The sequence below is a fragment of the Eutrigla gurnardus genome (genome assembly GCF_963514095.1).
Source record: "Eutrigla gurnardus genome assembly, chromosome: 19".
NCBI classification, from domain to species: domain Eukaryota; kingdom Metazoa; phylum Chordata; class Actinopteri; order Perciformes; family Triglidae; genus Eutrigla; species Eutrigla gurnardus.
Genome location: NC_139930.1, coordinates 3275716 through 3298320, shown reverse-complemented (window position 1 = coordinate 3298320; position 22605 = coordinate 3275716). Strand labels below are relative to the sequence as shown.

Genomic DNA, 22605 nt, shown 5'->3' with positions numbered 1-22605 from the left:
AGAGTAAGTAAGTAAGAGTAAGTAAGTAAGAGTAAGTAAGAGTAAGTAAGTAAGTAAGTTAGTAAGATTATAAGTAAGTAAGTAAGTAAGTAAGTACGTAAGTAAGTAAGAGTAAGTTAGTAAGTTTAAGTAAGTAAGTAAGAGTAAGTAAGTAAGTAAGTACGTAAGAAAGTAAGTAGCCTAAGTAAGAGTAAGTAAGTAAGTAAGAGTAAGTAAGTAAGTAAGTAAGTAAGTAAGTACGTAAGAAAGTAAGTAAGTAAGTAAGAGTGAGTAAGTAAGTAAGTACGTAAGAAAGTAAGTAAGTAAGAGCAAGTAAGGAAGTAAGAGAAAGTAAGTAAGGAAGTCAAAGGCATTGCCTGCTAATGCTAAAGTGACTGTGAAACATATATATATATATATATATATAGAATAGTAACTAATAATGATAACAAAATAATATTATTTATTAGTGTTATTGATACTATTGAAATAGTGGTGTTTATTCTTATTATACAAAATGAATCGCCTTTACCATAAACACAAACCTGCTTATTGGCACGCACATTCATCCAGGTTTTATTTGATTTATACCTGATTTCAAATCATGTTTTTTGTTGTTCTATGCTCTCCATGTTCTCCACCCTTTTAATGCAAATATGTGCCAAATGTTACCACCATGGTTAATTCTGTGTTGTGATTGTTTGGATCATGATTTATCTATGAAATGATAGACATTTAAGATGGGCAGCTGTCCCTAAGCTCCCAGATCAGCTGTCGGCAATGTTTTAAATATGAAATGCCATTTATACATTTTCTTTGTAATATCAACATGAAAGTTAAATTATGACACCATATCAAAGTATAAATCTCCAACAGATCTGAAGTTTTCTATCTATTGGCAATGTACAGAGCAGCATTTAAAAAAGCAATCCATAATGAGGACATTGTAATTATAAGAGCTCTATACAAAAACTGTGCCATTCTTAAGAAAACATCCCCATCCGAGATGAAACAATTTTTGGTATACAGCTCTGTAAAAAAGAAGAGACCACTCCACTTTGTTCTTCTATCAGCATCTCTACATGTATGACAGATATTAAATTCCAGTGTTGAATTCCAACACAGCCACACCTCATTCTGGTTAATGAGGTAGTGATCAGGTGATCACCTGAACCAGATCTTATTTAACAAGTAAAAGCATAAAAACATCAAGGACATCAAGTGACCTACAAATGGATGGAACATGGCAGCTTGGGTGAACTGAACAAGGAGGACGATGCTCCGCACACTTCCAGCAACATCAAGGTGTGATGGAGGACCACCAGATCAAGACCCCGTCATGGCCAGACCTGAACCCCACTGAAAACCTCTGGAATGTGATCAAGAGGAAGATGGATGCCATGAAAAAGCCAGGGTAATTTATTTTTTTTACCAGGAGAGGCATGATGTCACCCAACAGCAACATGAGAGATGCCAAGTTATTTTGACCAGTTGTCAATTTCTGAAAGTAAATTCTGTAAATGTCAATAGTTTTATTTGGATTTTGAAATAATTATTGTCATTAGTTAATAGAATAAAGCAACAATGTTATTTTTACTTGTACACATACCTATACATAGTAAAAACAGAGAAAGTGATAATTTTGCAGTAGTAGTAATATAAGCAGTAGTAGTAATATAAGCAGTAGTAGTAATATTAGGATATATCAAATATCAGGATCTGTGAGGACTGTTTCTTACGGTAGTGTTTGAGGCAACAACAATCCCATCAATAGTAGCTATATCTTCAGATATATCTTTATTTGAATAGCGCAAAGCATTTCCACCCTCTAGTGGTTGTCAGAAGGAATGTGAAAATTAGATCCTCTAATAAAGCCCAGGGGTCCAGTTCATGTTCAGTGAAAGATACTCCACCATCAGTCCTGCGAGCTCACAAAGGTTAATGCCTCTCGAGTTCATTGATTATTGTATGGCATCCGCATGATCACTGAGTTCATTCAATAGGAGAGAAATGTTTAGAACCATTGGATTTTCAATTTGTGGGTGTGGTAGCAGGAAAATAAAAGATTTATAATAAAAGATTTTCCTTCATTTTCCATCTTAGAATCAAACATAGTAATGAAAAACATCCTCAAAACAAAAAGTAAGATCGGCCACAAAACATGTTTGGATGGAGGTAGAATATCTGAGCAACATTTCTCTGTAGGAAACCATACCTAAACAAATTTTGATCTGAATTAATACAAAATGAGCATTCAGACTCAACGTCCTGTTCGTAACAACCACACTTTTCTAAAAGGCACATTCTCTATTATACCATTATTATACAAACCACCCACAGCACTATCAGATACATTGACAGTGTGTGAAAGTGGCCATGAGAAATGAATATCCCCCATTATGATTCCAGAAGGAAATCACCGAAACATTTAGTTGTAGTTGTACAGCCCAACAAGAATTATATATATTTTTAACCTGTTAATAAAATAAAGACTTCTAGTAGAGGATGTCTGTATATTTGCTTTGACAAGCAAGTGTTTTTTTTTTATTGAACAAATGACGTAGATGACAAGAAATTAATGCACTTTCTTACTATAATGAGAAACCAGCAGACCTCCTTATCTCAAAAATAATGACATAGTCCTACTACACTTGAAGACGATGTTCGTGTCTTTTCCCTGACAGTGGCGCAGTGGTCTTCCGCACGGATCGTATTCTACATCTTGTGTGCGTCACGCTGAGAGCGTTGATGTAATAGTGGATCCCAGCAGCGCGTGGTGTCCGTCCAATGTTGTCGTGAGGACGGAAGTGAGGAGGAGGACTTCCCAGTCTGGACCAGCATCCAGTCCTCTGCTAACAGTTAAAGGAGTCCGCCGCCGCCTGTCCACACGTCGCCATGTCTACTGCGTACAGAAACAGGTGGGACACATCTAAATCTGCACAGTCAACGGTGTGAATGTGGTTAATGTTGCAGCTAGCGCCGGAACCGCAAACTGTTGTTAACTTCAATGAAGCTAGCAGCAAAAGCAGCCCAGCTAATCAAACAAAAGCTAGGCCGTGATCATATTTGCAACATTTAAATTCGTACACGATAATATCGCTTCGAATTTAATGTCGAAACAGCGAGGCTTCGAGGTGCTTTACATGTCAACTAATGCAACTTCATTGTTTTAAGTAGCTATGCTAAGTCCCTGTTAGCACATCAGCTGACACACAACGTTACTTCCGCTCAGCCCTCTGGCTAGCTGTTAGCTTATATACCTAGTTAGGTACATTTGCTGACAGTGTGGGAACATAATGCGACGTCAGCAAATAACACATTAACGTCCTTGTCTCTTCCTTTAGAGAAACTACTTTCTTCCCTGCTTTGCATGTGTTTTCTCTATTAGAATGTGTTTTAACCCACATTTCCGACCTCGACTGTTCTGTCTAAGACATTTTAAAATTGTTTACTGCACATCTCATCTTAAAAAACATGATTTATTCCTCAAATATACTATGCCGTTCCATCTTCCCACAACTCACAATAAACGCAATTTACGTCAATAATGAGTAGGAATTTTTTTCTGGCTGAGAAGGTGGTTTCTCAATTTGATTTATTGTTAATAGGAAAATTAATGTACACATTGCTGCAGATGTAGATGTACATAGACTAGGGCTTTGACTTTTGCCCAAAAATCATATTCGAAGTTCGTTTGTTTATTAATATTAATATTCGAATATATTCGAATATTTATTAATAATATTTTGGCCCTGTGATAGACTGGCGTCCTGTCCAGGGTGTACCCTGCCTTCGCCCAATGACAGCTGGGATCGGCTCCAGCCCCCCCGTGACCCTAAATACAGGATAAGCGGTAGAAAATGGATGGATGGATTAATAATATTTTGACCATTAAATGCCTTCAGTCAGACCTATATGGTATGGTACTTAAGTTGTATATGTTCTGTCCACCAGAGGGCAGTGTATCAGTCAACGTCAATAGGCAGGCAACGATGCCTATTTGCCTATTTACGGGCAGTATTCCGGGCGGCGCGTCATAGAGTTTACGGTTCTCGGGACGGAGCGCGAGTGCCGGCTCCTCGGGGGCTGTTGCCGATGTTGACGCGGCCATTGTTCTGCAAAATTGGCGCAAACCAGGACGCTAACGTCACCTATAGCCTATAGGAGCCCAGATGACCAATGATAGCCTTGCTAATGAGCTCGCGATTCACACAAAATCACCAGGCGTGAAAAAGCCTCGGAATCTGAATTGAAAACAACGTTCAAGCAAAGACATTTACAAAAAATAATGCCCATAACAGGTTCGAATATTAAGGGCTGTCTATTATTCGTTCGAGTATATATATATTTTTAGGGCCCGAGCGCCGACAACGTCGGGCAGCGAAGCCCTATTGAAACTGTATTGTTTTTTATTATTTTATTTTCCAGAGGCCTATTTGGGGGCCTAAACATATTCAGAAGTTGAAAAAAATTGGCCTTCTAATAGAAAACGGTGAAAATTTTGATATTTTAAAGGTTTCATAGTTGGCCACAAAAAACTGGCTCGCTAGCGCCACCTAACGCAAAGAAGGATGGCCAGCTCACACCGTAACTCCAATTGACTAGAAATTTTGCACAGACATGCAGATCCGTGTGCTCTACAAAAAATTACATTATGGCACCAAAGTCCGCCTACCGAAATTTTCCGCCATTTTGAATTTTGTGAAAAACACGTTTTTGCTCATTCTTCCTAAACCGTAAAACCGATTCTCACCAAAATTGCTGTGGATCATCATTAGACCAAGTTGATTAAGTGACATCAAAACCTTTGAAAAATATCGTTGCGTTTAGAAGTTATAAGCCAATGAACATCGGAGGGGCGGGGCTCTAGAAATCAATATACATAACTCCATAATCTCTAACCCAATCATCACGAAACTTGCAGGATATGTTGAAATATCTCCCTGGAACATATCCTGAAAGTTTTATTAAAATTGACCACTCGGGGGCGCTACAGTATATCAGCAAATTTAGGCCATTTTAGCTTATTGTAGGGTTTGTATTTTAACGAACTCCTCCTACACCGTTGATCCGATTCATGCCAAACTTGCTGAGACTGTTCTAGAGGCCTCAACGATGCAAAATCATCGAAAGGTCTTACAAAAGTCAAAGGGCGTGGCCAGGGCAGCGCCATGAACATGGACGAATTTCATGCTTTGACCACAAAAATCTAAACTGTTATAACTTCAATGTACATTGTCTGATATGATCAAAACTTCACATATTTGTCAAGAGTACCACCCTGAACACATCTGCACTGCAATATTGACTCATATTCAGAGCGCCACCTACTGGCAATAGAAAGTGTTACGTTTTGTACTTCAGCGCACTCTTCCTAGCAGCATTATCAGATTCACCTCAAACTTGGTCACCATGTACTCAAGTCTTCAATGATGAAAAGCTATCAAAAGGTCTTACATTAGTCAAAGGGCGTGGCCAGGGCGTTGCGTTTTGCCAGTGTAAAGGAAGTCATTGTAACTTCAGCATACAATGTCCAATCTGCTCGAAACTTGCAGGATGTGTTGAAATCTCTCCCTGGAACATATCCTGAAAGTTTTATCAAGATTGACCACTCGGGGGCGCTACAGTTAATCAGCCATTTTAGGCCATTTTTCCCATTTTACCTATTGTAGGGATTGTATTTTGACGAACTCCTCTTACAGCGTTCATCCGATTGCTGCCAAACTGACAGAGACTGTTCTACAGGCCTCAACGATGCAAAATCATCGAAAGGTCTTACAAAAGTCAAAGGGCGTGGCCAGGGCAGCGCCATGAACATGGACGAATTTCATGCTTCGCCACAATACTCTAAACTGTTATAACTTCAGTGTCCATCATCCAATCTGGTTCAAACTTCTCACGTTTGATGAGAGTCCCACCCTGAACACGTGTGCACTGCAATATTGACATGAGTTCAGAGCGCCACCTGATGGTACCTGGAACTATCATTTTTTTACACTTTTACCGCTCCTCTGAAGAGAAAGATCACCTTTAGCTTTGACGTACCCGCATGAAACTTTGTAGGTACGTAAAACATGTAGAGATGTACAAAAAAGCCTCTTGGACCCATAGCCTAAAATGTACAGGAAGCCAGCCATTTTGAATTTAATGTGAAATTTTAACCGATCTTTCGCCTTTTGTATGCAGTATTTCAACGAACTCCTCCTAGACCGTTGATCTGATTCCTACCAAACTTTGTGAGACTGTTCTAGATGCCGCAATGATTAAAAATCATCAAAAGGTCTTACATAAGTCAAAGGGCGTGGCCAGGACGGCGCGACGAGTGCGGACGAATGTCATGCTTCACAAAACTCTAAACTGTTATAACTTCAGTGTCGATTGTCTGATCTGGTTCAAACTTCTCAAGTTTGATAAGACTCCCACCCTGAACGTATCTGCACTGCAATATTGACCTGAGGTCAGAGCGCCACCTGATGGTACCTGGAAATATCATGTTTTTACACTTTTACCGCTCCTTTTAAGAGATTGAACACCTTTAACTTTGACGTACATGCATGAAACTTTGTAGGTACATAGAACATGTAGAGATGTACAAAAAAACCCCAGGGACCCATGCCCGAAAAATGTACAGGAAGTCTGCTATTTTGCATTTTATGTCAAATTTAACCGAATTTTTCGCCTTTTTCATGCAGTGTATTTCAACGACCTGCTCCTAAAGCATTGATCCGATTCCTACCAAACTTTGCGAGCCTGTTCTAGAGTCCTCCACGATGAAAAGTCATCAAAAGGTCTTACATAGGTCAAATGGCATGGCCAGGACGGTGTCCTGAACATTGACGAATTTCATGCTTCGACCACAAAAATGTAAACTGTTATAACTTCAGTGTCCATTGTCCGATCTTTTTCAAACTTCTCACGTTTGATGAGAGTCCCACCCTGAACACGTCTGCACTGCAATATTGACTCACAATCAGAGCGCCACCTATTGGCGACATGAAATGTCATGTTTTTACACTGTATAAGGTCCCAGTGTCGTGGAACTTTGCGCCCCAGTCGAACGTGACGACTTCACTCATCTGACACAGTGATGGATGCAACGATTCAGGCGACGACCAGCGCCGTGGCGGTGGCTGGGGACGACCCACGCCGTGGCGGTGGCCGGGGACGAAACGCGCCGTGGCGGTGGCCGGGGACGACAGGCGCCAGCCGTGGCGGTGGCCGGGGACGACCCGCGTTGTGGCGGTGGCCGGGGACGACCGTGGACGACTGGCAACGTGGCGGTGGCTGGGGACGACCCGCCCCGTGGCGGTGGCCAGGCCAGGCGGTCCGACATGTCAGGCGGTCGTAGCACTAACCGAGTTACGTGCCATGCGAGGGCCCGTTATCACTGCTCGCAGTTTTAATTTGATATTCGAATTATATTCGAATAACGAAGTTCGGAGTCAAAGCCCTAACATAGACAATCTCATAACTCCATTATACAAAATATGAATAATTTGCTGTTAACATTTTTAACTTAAAATGAGTATCGTCAAATATTAGTTAATTTTACTGAACCAAATTAAATTGACTATAACTAAGGATGTAGTACTTTTAAATTGATTTTATGTAACGATTTAGCATGAATGAATTGTAGCTGACCACGACATCCTGAAGTCCACCTGGACCCAATTGGGATCGTTGAAAATAAATGAGTCATCCAGCAGTAGGAAGGATGGAAGGAGGAAGATGTTGTGGTCGTCTCATTCTTGACAGAAGAAAAAGAAGGGAAGAAACGATCCCGATCGGGTCCAGGTGGACTTCAGGATGTCGGTGGTCCAGTTTGCAGCACTACTGGGACCGCACATCAGAAAGAACCACCAACCTCCACGATTCAACTGTTGCACAGCTCTTTATTTTTTTTATAATGAGACGATCACAAAATCTCCCTGCTTTCATTTTGAGCATTTCCCCCAATGAATATTTATTAAAAGCCCATCGGACTCGGTGTGCAAGTTTTCTGTGCGGAACGAATAAAAAAAAAAAAAACTGCACGCGGAAAATACTAACTCAGTGTGCAAAGTAGAGTTGATTTCCAGTTTCACCAGTCTGCTTCAGTGTACGGAGATAAACCGGTGGGATTTGTGCAAACCGGTTGAACCGGCATTTGTCCTTTTATGACAGATCTCCTTATGATGTGGAAAATTATCAGCGACCTGGGCCAACGGCGTCACGGCACTACATCCAATCCTTGCATTAGTAATAAGCAGCAATTATGACAAGTGATTATATGATTATAGTGTGATTATTTTATATATATACACACGCGCGCACCAAACCGGTTTTAAAATGTTTGAACCGGCCCAAGCCTATCATTGATATTATTATGAGGTATTTTGTTAATTCTTACTTTGTCTTGTTTCTTATTTCAGGATACAGGAATTCAAAGTAACCTTGAGTGAAGAAAACATAAATGTGAAGACACTGAGGGAGCTCTGCTTTAATGGTGATTTTTACATCCTTAGTTTTTTGTGATTTTTTTTCTGGTGATACTGATAACATTTGTTGGATATATTATTGTTCTTTTTTTTGTCATCCTCCTCTTTAGGAATCCCATTTGAAGGAGGCATTCGAGCACTTTGCTGGAAAGTAAGTTGCCCTGCATCTGTGTTGTTGTTGTTGTTGTTGTTGTTTGTGCATGTTTTGTGCATGACACATTGGCCCTCACGCTAGAATATTTTGTATTGTTGTCCTAAACGGCTCATATGAGAGTTACAAGTGGGATTCAAGGATAAAAAGAACTTCCCTCTGCAGGGTTTTGCGTCCTTCTGTCAGAAACCAGCAGATCAAAATACATAATAACAATTAATCAGCAGTGTCGGTAATGTTACAATGGTAAAAATATTAACACTGCTGTGAATGCTGTGTGAATCGTTTGAAAATATCCAATACCTTCAATCCAATACCAATGCAACAGTTCTACTTTTGTTGATGCCTGTATGAATGAAAACCTTGTATCCTAATGTAAAATAGATTATGATGTTAAGATGAAATGATAGTTGATAATGTAAATGATAATGAATGTGAATGATCATTGATTGTTGATCACAAAAAGAAATGAATTAAACACTCATTCTACCAGTCACCACACCACCAACCTCTGTTAAATGGAGTCAGGTGCCGTGCTCACTCCACAGGAAACTGAGTGAGTGAGTGAGTGAGTGACTGACACGAGACACTAGGGCTGCAGCTATCGATTCTTTTTGTAATCGATTAATTTAGCACTTTATCGATCGATTAATCGAGGAATCGGATAAAAAAAATTGCGTTTTTAAACAACCAAAACAAATAATGCATAACGAAAATGATGTGGCTGTAAAATGATCAAGCATTTCTAAAAAAAAATAAACAGAGGTATTCATTCCAACTCCAAAATTTGGCTCCAAAACTAAGCCCATTTATTAAGTGCCAGTGAGAATTTAACAACAATACAGTTAAATCAACTTGGATAAAACATGGATAACATTTAATTTACGTTTTGTTTTGCCAGCAATGGCCCTTTCCTCTCCCTGCCCTAAACATGTGTGTATATAGTGTTCTTCTTCTGTGCCATTTATGTATTTAGCTTTCTCTATCACTACAGTAACTCTTTGACCGTTCTTTTCTCTGCTTTGAACTCCTCCGTCCGTTTGGGCAAACACAACAACTCAAAGGCAAGCGTAAATCAGGCTTTCCGATTGGCTGTAAAAGCTGCTACGGGAGCCAATACGAGCGTCCGATGCATAAACGTAACTCTATACGTCACTCGCAAGATGGCGGATGAGAAGTGATCGATATACAACAAAACGGAGAAATGCGCCACGGAGACGAGGAGACATCTAGTCACACATTTTACAACTTTACGCATTCGTTTTGTTGTCAGAAATAAATCGCTCACATGGGCAAGCAGGGTACCGTTGTTTAGCCCCGATACTCTCTGTCGTTTACGGACATTCTGAGGCTGACTTTCCGCCATCGCGCCAACTAAATTCAGAATGAATGACCGTGTATGACGCGCTGGTGCTTCCTGAACAACGGTCCGTGTGGAACAATCGGATCCCTGCACATAGGCGCGTCATAGGAATTTAACGAGGCTTCGAGGCAGATGTTTTGCCTCGAGGAATTTTCATAATCGAGTTAATCGAGTAACTCGATGAATCGTTGCAGCCCTACGAGACACTCACACTTGGCACTGACATTTGGCACGGTTTTTCGATATCCAGTAAGACCAAAGAAATGTGGCCAGTGTTTAAAGTTCCCGGCCCTAAAGCTGCGTCATCACAGAACAGAAAAAAAATTCAAAAAATTCAGTAGAGTCCGGTTTGAGCTTTAAAATGATCTTCTAAAATGACAGACATCGTAGGTGTCATTCACAAATCAAACTGGGTTAAAACATAATGTGCCTTTCACTGTTGATTACCCAACATTATGTTTCAAAATAAGGTCCCAGGGGTATGCCATACGGGGCGGGACTTAGACCCTCTATTAGCACTTTTCAGTCCAAGTAGACCCAGCGTTATACAACAGATATGTTGGTGTGGATCAACCATACTAAAATGAAGCTGAGTGGGTTGGTAATGATGGCCTCAGCAGGGTTAAAGATGATTTAATTTGTTTCTTTGTTTGACAATGAATGCCTCAAATTACAATATTCACTAATGAGGTCTGGCTTATAAATAACATGTCAATTTCCATCCGGTTGTTCCAAAATGTTCTGATCTGTGATCCTGACTCGTGGTTGTTTTCCCCCTTTCTTAGATCCTTCTTAATTATCTACCTTATGATCAGACATTATGGGAGTCTTCCCTCAAAAAGCAGAGGTAAGGAGAACATGTCGATCAAACAACATGCACATTTTATTTGGTGGATCGATCTGTCGGTCTGTTAATCTATCGAGGAAAACAATTTAAACCTCTGATTATTTTCGCTGTTGATTAATTGCTTTGTAAAATATCAGAGAATCGTTAAATCAGTCCTTACAATGTCCCAGAAGATGATCTTCACATGTCAACAACCAAAACCCCCAAATATTTAAACTCATATAAAAATAAATCATATAAATTCAGATCAGATTTTAGAAGCTCAAAACAGTGGGTTTTGTGTTTTTTTGTGATATATAACAATGACTTGATTATCAATACAAATAGTCAATTTATCATCTTGGTACTTCTGCTAACGAGTGTTTTTTTTTTATCCAGTATACGCCTGTATATGAACACAATCATTCTCAAGGTATATCTATAGTTTTCACTAATGTCTTCCATTATGTCCCATGTCTCTCATAGGGAGGTGTACTCCCAGTTCCTAAAAGAGATGATCATCCAGCCTGGTATTGCCAAAGCCAACCTGGGCCTTTCCAGAGAAGATGTGACTATGGAGGACCACGTGAGTTTATTCTCACAGCAGTGTTTCACTGACACGAGGCCTGATTCAATGAAGCTGCAGAAATGGGCAGCAGCCTGCTCATAGAAAAGCCTTAACGAAGCACTGGGAGAGCTGATTAGCGTGATCACATGACTCAAGCTGTCTAACTGAAAGTAGCACTGCTAAGAAAACGGGCTGTCGGACAGTTTTTAACGGCAGGATGTTGCCATACTTTTCTAGTATGGGTATACTATGCAACACTATTACACACACACACACACACACACACACACACACACACACACACACACACACACACACAGTATGCATCTGTCCAGAATGTCTTCCATTCCTTCCAAGTGGACAACAACAAGTCACTTATAATTAAGGGCTGTTTGAATTTTTTGAATTTGAATCTCAATTTTGGCTTCCAACGATTATGAAAACAAGATAATCAAAATAAAACGATTATTTTGCCACATTCCATTTTGCAATGATGCTCGTTTTGTCATGTTATAAATCCAGCGCACCCGTTTCCTTTTTACAGCTGTGTGCTTTCACCCCTCCCCCTCCCTAGAAGCCCAAACTCACTCTCATACCCCTTTTCCACCAACGTGAACTTAGTTCAAGAACCGGGCCGTGCCCGTGCTGGTTCGCAGTTGGTTCAACTTGCGAACCGTCCGAGAACCTGTTTGCGTTTCCACCGGCTAGAGAGCCCAGAGAGCCACGTCATTACATCACTGTATATGTCTGAGGTTTCCCCGCAGCGCTCATTTCAAGCATAGCAGACATGTCTCTTCAGAAAAAGTGTTTATTTTGGCAAATAATACAATATAAACAATAAAACAATAAAATACACAAAATACTAAAATCACAACATTTTTTAAAGTGTAGAACAGTGTGTGATCAATAGATCAGAGTGTTTGATGTTTAGTCATCTGCAGGTTGGACCTCCGTTCAATATCGCCGATGTCCGACAGCTCTACAAACACAAACCAGAGAACAGCGGTTTAATCACAAACGTGTCCACGACGCTGCAAACACAGATGTTATGTTACGTTGGTAGTTGGTAACGTTTAGTGAGCCAACGGCAGTCAGAAAGTGGCATGCTAACGTTGTTGTTAGCAATATCACGCTAGCTGGCTAGCTAGCCGGTCAGCTTACATTACCCGAGGAAGCAAAGCCACTAGTTGCTGCTGTTACGAACGTAATCACTAGCTTGGTAAACTAAACAGAAATGTGTCGTTGGTTTGCAACGAGGTGAAAGAATTTAAAAGTGAAACTTACCGGGAACAGTAACGTTAGTAAAACTCCGCACTACGCAGTGGCGTATTTTCCCCCCGTTGCCTCGAGCGTTAACCCCGCCCCCAGCCCCTAACGTAAGCCGGGGCCGGTTCCAGCCCAGCAAAGAGTTGGGGCCGCTCGGGAACCAGTTTTCCAGGCCGAGAGCCGGCTCTTTGTCTGTGGAAACAGGAAGAACTGGTTCGCGATTGGGCACCGGCTCCGAACCGCCGTCAAAATGCCTCGGTGGAAAAGGGGTATCAGAGTGAACTCACACCAGGGTCATTAGATCCGTACCGTTCTTCGGCACGATGCTCCCCCCACAGCCAGTTTGCACTCACACTGCTCCAGCCCAAACGGGCCTCGGCCCGATGGCCTGTTGTACAAACGTCATCACATCGTAAAACGACACACACATGGCTTTATGTTGTTTTCAAGGAGCGCCGTCCCGAAGTCATCACAAGAGAGAAGAACACAGAGAACATGACTGGAACCTTACTGACAGTCCGTCTGCACATATTTCTAGTAAACAGTGCGACCCCGGGGAGTGGATTTTGTACGGACACACACAGCGGCATTTTTATTATAGAAGTACCGCTCCGGTTCCGCTCCGGTAGCTCACTCCATGAGTCTGAAGCCTAAGCCCGACCCAGAATCCATCTGTCCTACACACTCATCAACGACTGTACTTTCAGTAGTTCAGCTCGAGTTACTGACTGAAATATGTTAGTTCACCAAAATGTTGAATATATGTTTAGGAGTTTTCAGTAGGTGGATGTGCACTACAACAACAACAACAATTTGAATTTGTTTTTCAGCCTCTCAATCCGAATCCAGACAGCAGGTGGAATAACTACTTCAAAGATAATGAGATTCTACTACAAATTGACAAGGATGTACGGTATGACTTTGTTTAGATTGTTCTCAATAATATGTGAATGTTAAAAAGATCACAGCCTGTCATTGTCAGGCAGAGCATGACATTTTGATTAGATGTTTATTAGGAATTTAAAAGTATAAACGACTCCAAGGAGTATCAGGAGGAGTACCAGAGGATAGCACTTAAAAGCATTACTTAAAACACGTATCTCCAAAGTGCTCCTCAACAGGTGTGTTTGTTTGCAGGCGGCTGTACCCAGACATGGCGTTCTTCCAGCGTCCTACAGATTATCCATGCCAACTGATCCTGGACCCTCAGAATGATTATGAGACGCTGCGTCGACGGGTGGAACAAACCACACTGAAGGCACAAACTGTTAACCGCAACCGCAGTGGAGTCACCAACGTAGGTGTTGATGTGTGTGTGTTGAAATGAACCCTGGTGTGTTTGTCCGGTGAGTGTGTGAGTCTGGGCTGAAGGACCAAACAACCAGGACGACTGACTGAAAAGAAGAGTCCCAAACAGACTCTTGTGGTGTGAAAGCAGTTCAACCACTGATTTAAAGAATATTGCTCCCCCATAATGACTATTTGAGTCAGTACGCCAGTATCACATGTCCCACGGGAATTTCAAAATCTTAAAGATGATTGTCTCAAGTTTGACTTTGCTTCCATTATATTAGATAGTTGATCATTCTGACAAACAGCTGTTTAAAACAGAGAAGATGCATGTGTTTTGCAGTGTTCACACCAAACGCAAGGCATGTTTTTTGCGTGGCATGATTTCATACAAAGTCTAGAATAATCCTCCAACAATGATGTACAAACGGCAATAGTGGCGATTTCAGCCGTGATGGAGGAAAGCTGGTTGGGGTCTCTGTGGAGGGAAGCCCCGCCTCCTGTCGGGTGGGGCTTACTGTTGGCTCCACCGTTTCAACACCAAAGATGAAGCGTGGTTCATAGAGAGATGCTGCTGTCTCAATTCTGGATGGTCTTTTCCTCTACATCTCATCTATTCCTTTGTTAATATCAGAAACATTGTACGTGCTGCATATATTCACCATGGTAACGTTACTGTACTCTCTCAGGTCAGCTCCCCTGGAAAGTCCTTCAACTTGTATCCATCTAATGAGTATGAGGTGCTGCCCAATGGGAGCGAAGCACACTGGGAGGTTGTGGAGCGGATCCTCTTCATCTATGCCAAACTCAACCCCGGGATCGCCTACGTTCAGGGCATGAATGAGATCGTCGGGCCAATTTACTACACCTTTGCCACGGACCCCAACAGCCAGTGGAAAGGTGGGTAACATTTGAAGCTGAAGATGTTTGACACGTAGAATATAAATATAAGGCCTCTGTGATTGATGTCTGCTTCATTGTTCAGAGCACGCTGAAGCAGACACCTTCTTCTGTTTCACCAACCTGATGTCAGAGAACAGAGACAACTTCATCAAGAGCCTGGACGACTCCCAGTGTGGCATCACATACAAGATGGAGAGTGTTTACTCCATGCTCAAAGACAAAGATCTGGAGCTCTATCTAAAGCTGGTAGGCTCATTCTCTCTTCCTGTCAGGGAGCTATGGGGATGTTTAAAACAGGAAAAATCAATGATTCCAATCAGCCGTCGAGGATCAGGTGAATCACACGGCATGTTGTTAAGTCTAACAACATTTGCAGACTCAAACCTGCAACCAAGATTAGTTTAATTTAAAATTAATCTGTGGATTATTTTCTGGATTAATTAATACATTGTTTGTAAATTGACCAACCGTCCAAAAACCCAAATACATTGTTTACTTTTATACAGCAAATCTGACAAACGGAAACCAGACAACATTTAGCATTTCTACCTGAAAGATGACTCAAACAATTAATGGGCAAAATAGTTGAGTAACTTTCTGTTGATTAATAATAACAATAATAATAATGATAAAAATAATAACCATTTTGCAAAGCAAAAGGCAATATAACAAGAGAAAGTAAACAAACGCAAAGAAAAACTAAGGTCAAATTTTAAAACTCATAAAACTCTACCATAGATGAAACATTCAAAACAAATCTGTAGCAAATCAAATGAATAAACCATATAAACTAATACTGATATTAAAATCTCCACATGTAGCCTATTGTCATTTTACTTATTAAATGAATATCAAACTAGAGACTATTTTCAAACTCATTCTTCATTTTGGCCTAAACTACTCGTCTGCATCATGTACTGTTGATGCATTAGCACAGAGATAACCTGTCAGACAGACAGACTCAGAGACACAGACAGACAGACAGACTCAGAGACACAGACAGACAGACTCAGAGACACAGACAGACAGACAGACAGACTCAAAGACACAGACAGACAGACAGACTCAGAGACACAGACAGACACATACGGTGTTTTTACACAGAGAGCTGAACTATTGAAATATCCTACTTAAGTAGAATTACCAATTCTTGATAGAAATTATACCCAACTTCTAGTAGAATGACTTGAGTAAAAAATAAAGTAAGAAGTTGCTCAAAGTAAAAGTGACTTAGTTACTCCCCATGTAGATTTTTTATACTAAATCTTGCATACATTTTACAGGTTTCCTTCCAAACAGTAAACATCTGACGTAATGATCTGAAAAAGGAAGAGAGCTGCATAGAAGATAGAACACACAGAGATATTTGAATTAGAAGCATTTAGTAGGACATTTTAGTTCCAGAACTTCTGACACATTATACATAATTATATGTTCATTCATGTTGTGTCAAACTGGTGTTTCAAACAGTTTAATAAGATCTGAAAAAACATGTTGACTCACGACATTGAAGGAGGCAGCGATTGACCAGCAATACTTGTTTTCTGACTTCTAATATCTAACAGAGTCGGTGGCTTTGAAGAAAGCAATTTCATGGCTGTTTCTGGTTCAAATACAAAGCGTAGCCTTGTAGCTCTTTACCAACACAAACTGCCTCACTTAATACATAATGTAACTAACTAAACATTTGAAATAGGGCTGTCAAACAATAGCATGTGGTCTCCATGTTGCCACGACGACTCGGAGACACGAGGTGAAAACTACAGCTGCGTCTCTGTGTGCACAGTTACTACTCTTGTAATCAATAAATGAGAGGCGGAGGACAGTCTGAGCTGGTTAAAGGACAGGTGTGTCTTCAAACAACAGGCATATATGAGTGTGTCTCCAGTGTGTCCCCCATTGTGTTGTGTCCACACAGGAAGAGCAGAACATCAAACCTCAGTACTTCACGTTCCGCTGGCTCACCTTGTTACTGTCTCAGGAGTTCCTGCTGCCAGACGTCATCCGTATCTGGGACACCCTGTTTTCAGACCAGGACAGGTTCCACTTCCTCATCCTGGTCTGCTGCGCCATGCTCATGTGAGCCTTTCACATTCTGCTCCTCCAGTAATGATTGGTTGACAGATTGATTTTTCATGTGACTCTTGGTTTTTGTTGACTTGTTCACAGACTCATCCGAGATAATTTACTAGCAGGAGACTTCACAGTGAATATGAGATTACTTCAGGTGAGACTTTTTCTGATACGCCTTCGTATTAGACGTACTGTACTGCTGATGTTGTAACGGAGCCGACCCACTCCTGAGGAGGGCTGGGGGGGAACTAGACCAGAGAACATTCAGTTAAAGCACATCCTCACTGTTCAACGGGAACTTTACAGGAAGTGATGTCATCTAGTGTGTTTCCTGTGGGGCGAGCGCTGCACCAGACTTAAAAACCAGCCTTTTATCAAAGCAGCTTTAAAATAGATGTATTTTCTGTTTAATCAGAGCTGTGTGGTGGATCTAACTGGTGCTGATGTGAAGACGTTCATGTGGATCTAGAAAAGGGACGGATAATACTAGTGGTGCAGAAAATAATCGATTCAAAGATGCATCGAGATGCTTAATGGGACGATTCTGAATCGATGCAGAAACGTCACATAATCGATTTTTATTGCGTTTCCCGTTTCTGCTGGACAATAAAGTTGTGAAGTTCAAGTTGCATTGTGGGTGAAGGATGGACAAGTGAGCGAACACACTAAAGCCACCATCATAACATGGAGGAACGCAGTAGCGGTAGCCGATGCGCGATAAAAAAAAATCCACACAATTTAAAAGCGGATATCTGGGAACATTTGGGTTTTTATGAAGCGGCTGGGACGCGACGACAACTGGACAAAACCCATGCTATTTGTAAAACTTGCCACGCAAAAATCAAATACTTCGGTAACACCGCTAATATGAGGAACCACATTAGCCGATGGCACGCTGAGCTAATGTTAGCCTCTGGTCACAACGGAAAGAAAACTACTGACCCAGCACAGCCAAAGATCGACGAGTCCGTGAGAAAGTTGCCATCCAAGTCCGAGAGAGCCCAGAGGATACCTCGGTGTGTAGGAGCTTATAGTGAAGGACTTACGGCTTTATAGCGTCGTCATTGACGTGAATGAGGAATTAAAATTATAACACGTTGGTAGGCTTGGCCTAAAATTATATTTTTCTTTACAACTTAATGTAACAAAACATGAAATGTGTTAACATCTGAATTTAAAAGCAGCTTTCTAAATAAAGCGTTCATATTTATCTAACTGTTTGTGTTAATTGATGAAAAAGCCATGTGTGGTAATATAGAAAATTGAGGATGAAATGCATCTCGATGCATCAAGAAGATGCATCGAGATGCATCGTAGAATCGCATCGTATCGTGGGGGCAGTGAAGATGCAAACCTCTAGTAATAATAGTGTAAAAGTGTAAAGTGTTAAATGTGACAACAGAGTTTGGTTGTTGGTAGAATAAGAATGTCAAATTAATTTCTGTTTGTTGGTTATCAGTGAAATAAAAGCTGCTGTTTCTTTCATGTTTCCATCATAAACTATTTGACATCAAGTAGAGAAATGAGTCATTTATAGGAACATAGTTGGTCTGCTAGTTAGGCTACACAAAGTAACAAAGATATCCTGGTGGCATCAAATTCAAGACATAGAAAATATTCAAACGATTCTGTGGTTTTATTTCCTCCTCTCAGGATTATCCCATCTCGGATGTCCACACCATCCTGGCCAAGGCCAAAGACCTGCAGGAGAACTCCTAACCTGCTCCGCTCAGACATGGAAGGTGAGACTTTAAACTCTATGAAGCGTTGTCGTGTCAAACATGTATCGTGGGAGGACGTGATCCATGAACACCTTGGACAGATATGTTGTGCAGTGGGGACTGCCGTCAAACTTTTGAGGACATGTTGAAACTATTCCTTTCTTGAAGCGAGGAACAGATCCCGCCTGCTTCTTCATGCATTCTGGGGAAAAGGCAAGGTTGGTGGGTGGTTGTCGTCCTCTCACAGCCATCTCTCCTGTGGAGATAATGATGATTGCACTGAACATCTGAGGGAGCCACGTTAGTCCGACACTACAGAGTTTAACAACAGAGCCAAGGATCCCCACGGCAACCACGTATGTAGTCACATCCAGCTAATACTGCATGTTTCTTCTTTTAGAAGTCTTGAGTTGAATGTTTTTAATGTGAGAAACATGTATGCCTTATCTGTTTAATTATGTCAGACGGTATTTCCAGGTTCATTTTCTGTCTGAATCAAATAAATCTGAAGTCTTATTTTATTAGTAATCTTCTGAAAATCATTATTTCATCTCTGCATAATGCCTTTTGTCCCTTTTGGAAATGTAATGTGATGAAGCTCCTTGTAAAGACAGAGGAAGTTATGCTGCTTTTCACACTGAACATTATTTGTTGTAAAGTAGCAACATTCCATAACAGCTATGGTGACGAGGTGACTCCTATCTTCCATCGGTTACCAGCCGGCAGAAATAAGGCTGCTGATTGGTTAAATGTGCTGGAATATAATGGCATATTAATACAGTAGGATGCAATACCAATATGTTAACAAAGTGGGACTCATAACTGAAAGTGAGCCAATTTTGACACATTATTATTATTATTATTAGCAGGTAGAACAGATGTCCACAATACCTTGTATGGATTTCTGCAGGTGCATTGTTTCTAGTCATGACAATTGTTGATATGTGAAATAACATCTTAACCAGTCATAATGTATTTTACATTATGGGTATCTTGAATGATTTTTCATTTTCGAAACCTGGAATGAAAATAATGATTAGAAACAACTGTATTGTAGATATCTGAAATCTTTTTTTCAAGTGGGGAGTTCTTCTGTCCACATCCAGAATGTTCATTCTGGATATCAAACATGCAGTACTGGTTATCTGAAATTAAAGTGTTCTACACATGAATGGTAAATGTTGCAGATATCTGTAGTTATTGCAGAAGAAACGGCTCAAATAATAATTGCTTCTGCTGACAGTCCTTCCAATCCAATAGGAAGCCTAACATGGGCAACGTCATGCACAACAATACGGACATCTAAAACTGTATGTGGTATGACCAGTTGTTTTCAGTGACATCACTGCTGACATCAGCAAACTGAATTACAGTCACACATTATCTAATTATAACGATTCAAAAATGATTTTGTTAATGACTGTAGGCCAATTGTTAATTCCAGATGACACCCAGCAGCAGCTCATTATACACATTCAGTGTTCCCCACACATAGGCTTTAAAATGACAGCAGACCCAGACTCTCTGGCCCACATGCTGGTAGATGTGACCCAGCAGCTTATTATAAACCTGTATTTACATAGACAGGCTGCTCTAGAGAGTCTAGAGCTGAAGAACATGTCCCCCACCCAGCAGCTTATTATAAACCTGTATTTACACGGACAGGCTGCTCTAGAGAGTCTAGAGCTGAAGAACATGTCCCCCACCCAGCAGCTTATTATAAACCTATATTCACATAGTGCTGTTTATTAAACAGTCTTACATGTGTTCAAACTGCTTGGTATTTGTTTGTTGATTAGAACAAAGATCTCAAGGAATGACGCCACATTGTTGTTTGCAAATCCTATTTTTCACGTGTGATCCTGTCACACATTTGACCATTGTGAGACTAGCTTCACTCCAGACTCAACGACTGATAATGTTCAGTGTGAACACCAGAACCTCTCTTCGGGTTTGGTCCTGTGTTATGCTCATCCTATAAATGATCTGTTTGGCAGTCTGGGAATGTCTTGATTAAGTCTGTATTATCATTTGAATGTAAATATGTACAATATAAATCATGTTAATGAGTTTAACTGGTGGTGAAACTGACAAGATGCCATTTGAGAATAATCCAAATATGTTGATGATACTTCTTGCTTATTGAGTCATTTCATGCATTTTCATATGAAGGAACTCTACATGTTAATATGAACAAGGGTGAAGCTGCAGGACAGTGTTTTCTAATATGAGCCTTCATATTTCTGCCCGTAATGGTAGCCGACAGCGTTACCATAGCAACTGAAGTATTTCTGTAGTTATCCATTTAAAGGCACTATAGGCAATTCGACGGGGCATTAAACCTCTTCTCCCTGTCTTTTTTTTTTCATCAAAACACACTATTGAAATGATCTCATTAATATTGGTGAGCTTTGTGTAAGGAACAATACAGAGGCTAAGTCCCGCCCCTTCTTGTGTCCTCGTGGGACCTTATTTCCGAATAAATTTGTACGCTAGTCAACGGATAAAGATGATGTTTTGATCTGGTTTGAATGTGATGTTTGTCAGTTTAACAGATGTTTCAGGTCCATAAAGTCTAAGAGTGTCATAGGTTTGTTTAATGTGAAACCGCTCAGTGAACTACATCTCTGGTCTCACACAACGTACATCACTAACACGGCGGTTAGCGTGGCCTGCTAGCTAGCTAGCTTACTTAGCTAGGTACGTCACCAACACAGCTGTTAGCTTGGCCTGCTAGCTAACTAGCTTACTTAGCTAGGTACGTCACCAACACAGCCCTTAGCTTGGCTTGTTAGCTAGCTAGCTTACTTAGCTAGGTATGTCACCAACAGGGCTGTTAGCTTGGCCTGCTAGCTAGGTAGCTTACTTAGCTAGGTACGTCACCAACACAACCCTTAGCTCGGCCTGCTAGCTAGCTAGCTAACTAACTTAGCTAGGTGTGTCCCCAACACGGCTGTTAGATGGGCCTGCTAGCTAGCTAGCTTGCTTAGCTAGGTATGTCACCAACACAGCCCTTAGCTCGGCCTGCTAACTAGCTAGCTTACTTAGCTAGGTATGTCACCAACATGGCTGTTAGCTTGGCCTGCTAGCTAGCTAGCTAACTTAGCTCTGTTCTGTCACTAACTTAAAGTTAACTTGTTGTTAGTGTGAGTAACGTTACATCCTGGTACCCAACACACAGAGACCTGTTGTTATAGTAACATTACATCCTGGTACCCAACACACAGAGAGACCTGTTGTTATAGTAACGTTACATCCTGGTACCCAACACACAGAGACCTGTTGTTATAGTAACATTACATCCTGGTACCCAACACACAGAGAGACCTGTTGTTATAGTAACGTTACATCCTGGTACCCAACACACAGAGAGACCTGTTGTTATAGTAACATTACATCCTGTTACCTCCCTGTGGTGAAAGTCTTTACTAGGACGGATTTTACAGTCTGATACTTAAAATTGACATGTTATTTTTGGCACAATTCAAATGGGACTACTATAGATATGTTTTCCATTATAAAGTCCCATGGTGGACGCAGGAAGGGGCTGGGCTTCAACTCTATACAATACTTTTAGGTTGTGTTCATAAACCGCTCAGACGACACATATATTTGTCAAAAAGTGTAACTGAAAGGATATTCTCCTACATTGTGTCCAGCTTTTGGATGAAAGACATGGAGATCCAATAGATCTCTGAGAGAAATACTGACGTGAACTTGGCTCCATCTTCACTGATCCAAAGTTCAAACCACAGAGAGACCGACTCTGTGGAATATGAGTATCATAATAAGCAGCAATTACAGCAGAAACACCAGTCCTGAATCATCAACCACTACATTTACATTTAGGTCATTTAGCAGACGCTTTTGTCCAAAGCGACTTACAATAAGTACATTTGTCAAAAGAAGGAAACAAAGAAACCACAACGTATCATTGCCGATAAAGCAAGAGCTAAAAATAGAACAAGTGTTAGGTCCTCATCTGAGT

At 40.9% G+C, this 22605-nt stretch overlaps 1 protein-coding gene across 1 annotated transcript; it reads left to right on the top strand.

Moving 5' to 3' along the window:
• Nucleotides 1-2753: 2753 nt before the first annotated feature.
• On the top strand, nt 2754-20748 carry tbc1d13 (TBC1 domain family, member 13). The gene is made up of 12 exons (XM_084034908.1): nt 2754-2897; nt 8391-8464; nt 8567-8607; nt 10756-10817; nt 11283-11382; nt 13461-13543; nt 13768-13927; nt 14610-14820; nt 14906-15069; nt 16742-16902; nt 16993-17050; nt 18550-20748. Exons 1-12 carry the CDS (start codon nt 2875-2877, stop codon nt 18613-18615), a joined length of 1203 nt encoding a protein of 400 aa, XP_083891034.1. The 5' UTR covers nt 2754-2874; the 3' UTR covers nt 18616-20748.
• The last annotated feature ends 1857 nt before the right edge of the window (nt 20749-22605 follow it).

Excerpts from the sequence above, each read along its gene's own strand:
- tbc1d13 (XM_084034908.1), top strand. The coding sequence starts at position 2,875 with ATGTCTACTGCGTACAGAAACAG. Across the intron at positions 10,818-11,282 it reads TCTTCCCTCAAAAAGCAGAG|GGAGGTGTACTCCCAGTTCC; the intron begins GTAAGGAGAACA and ends TGTCTCTCATAG. Across the intron at positions 14,821-14,905 it reads CCCCAACAGCCAGTGGAAAG|AGCACGCTGAAGCAGACACC; the intron begins GTGGGTAACATT and ends TTCATTGTTCAG.